The following is a 681-nucleotide window of genomic DNA, read 5'->3' on the forward strand; positions in this document are numbered from 1 at the left end:
ATCAGGGGGGTCATTCCCTCTGGGAGCAGGGGGACGGGGGGGCGTTATTCCCTCTGGGAGCGGGGAGACGGGGGGGCGTTATTCCCTCTGGGAGCGGGGGGGACAGGGGGGCATCATTCCCTCTGGGAGTGGGGGGACGGGGGGGCATTACCCCCTCTGGGAGCGGGGGGAGAGGGGGTCCAGAGCGAGGGGACAGGGACATGCGGCTCCAGGAAGTGGAGGGGCTGGACCCCCGGGAGAGAGGGGACCCCCAAGAAGGGCTGTCACAGTGAAGGGGGCTCCTCCCAGGGACCATACGAGGCACGACCGGTGAGTCTGTGACAGGGGCCCAAGGGAACTGGGAGGTTGGGGGCCTGGGGGAATTGGGGGACTGGGGGGGTCTGGAGATGTCATTGTGGGGTTGGGGTGTCCCAGGGGAATTTGGGGGTTGGGGGGCTTGGGGAATCGGGGGGCTGGGGGGTTAGGGGGCCCAAGGGAATTGGGGGGTTGGGGGTCTGGGGGAACCATTGAGGGTTTGGGGGTTCCGGAGCGGGGCCCTTACTTGGCGGTGGGGTCGTACTCAGACCAGATGCGTTTGAACTCGTCCAGGTGGTGGGGGCCCAGGATGGACCAGTCCCGGGTCAGGTAGTCGAAATTGTCCATGATCACGGCCACAAAGAGGTTAATGATCTGGGGGGGGGG

At 66.5% G+C, this 681-nt stretch overlaps 1 protein-coding gene across 1 annotated transcript in view; it reads right to left on the minus strand.

Annotated features, from left to right (window-relative positions):
- Window positions 1–541: 541 nt before the first annotated feature.
- LOC112124232 (voltage-dependent L-type calcium channel subunit alpha-1D-like) overlaps window positions 542–681 on the minus strand; it is a gene marked incomplete at its 3' end in the record, with an annotated part of 1,834 nt that continues 1,694 nt past the window's right edge. The window contains exon 3 of the mRNA XM_026662261.2: window positions 542–669. Coding sequence (XP_026518046.1) covers window positions 542–669 — 128 coding nt within the window. The remainder of the gene's footprint in view (window positions 670–681) is intronic.

The sequence above is a fragment of the Terrapene carolina genome, unplaced genomic scaffold (assembly GCF_002925995.2).
Source record: "Terrapene carolina triunguis isolate 2854851 unplaced genomic scaffold, T_m_triunguis-2.0 Scaffold25075, whole genome shotgun sequence".
NCBI classification, from domain to species: Eukaryota; Metazoa; Chordata; order Testudines; family Emydidae; genus Terrapene; species Terrapene triunguis.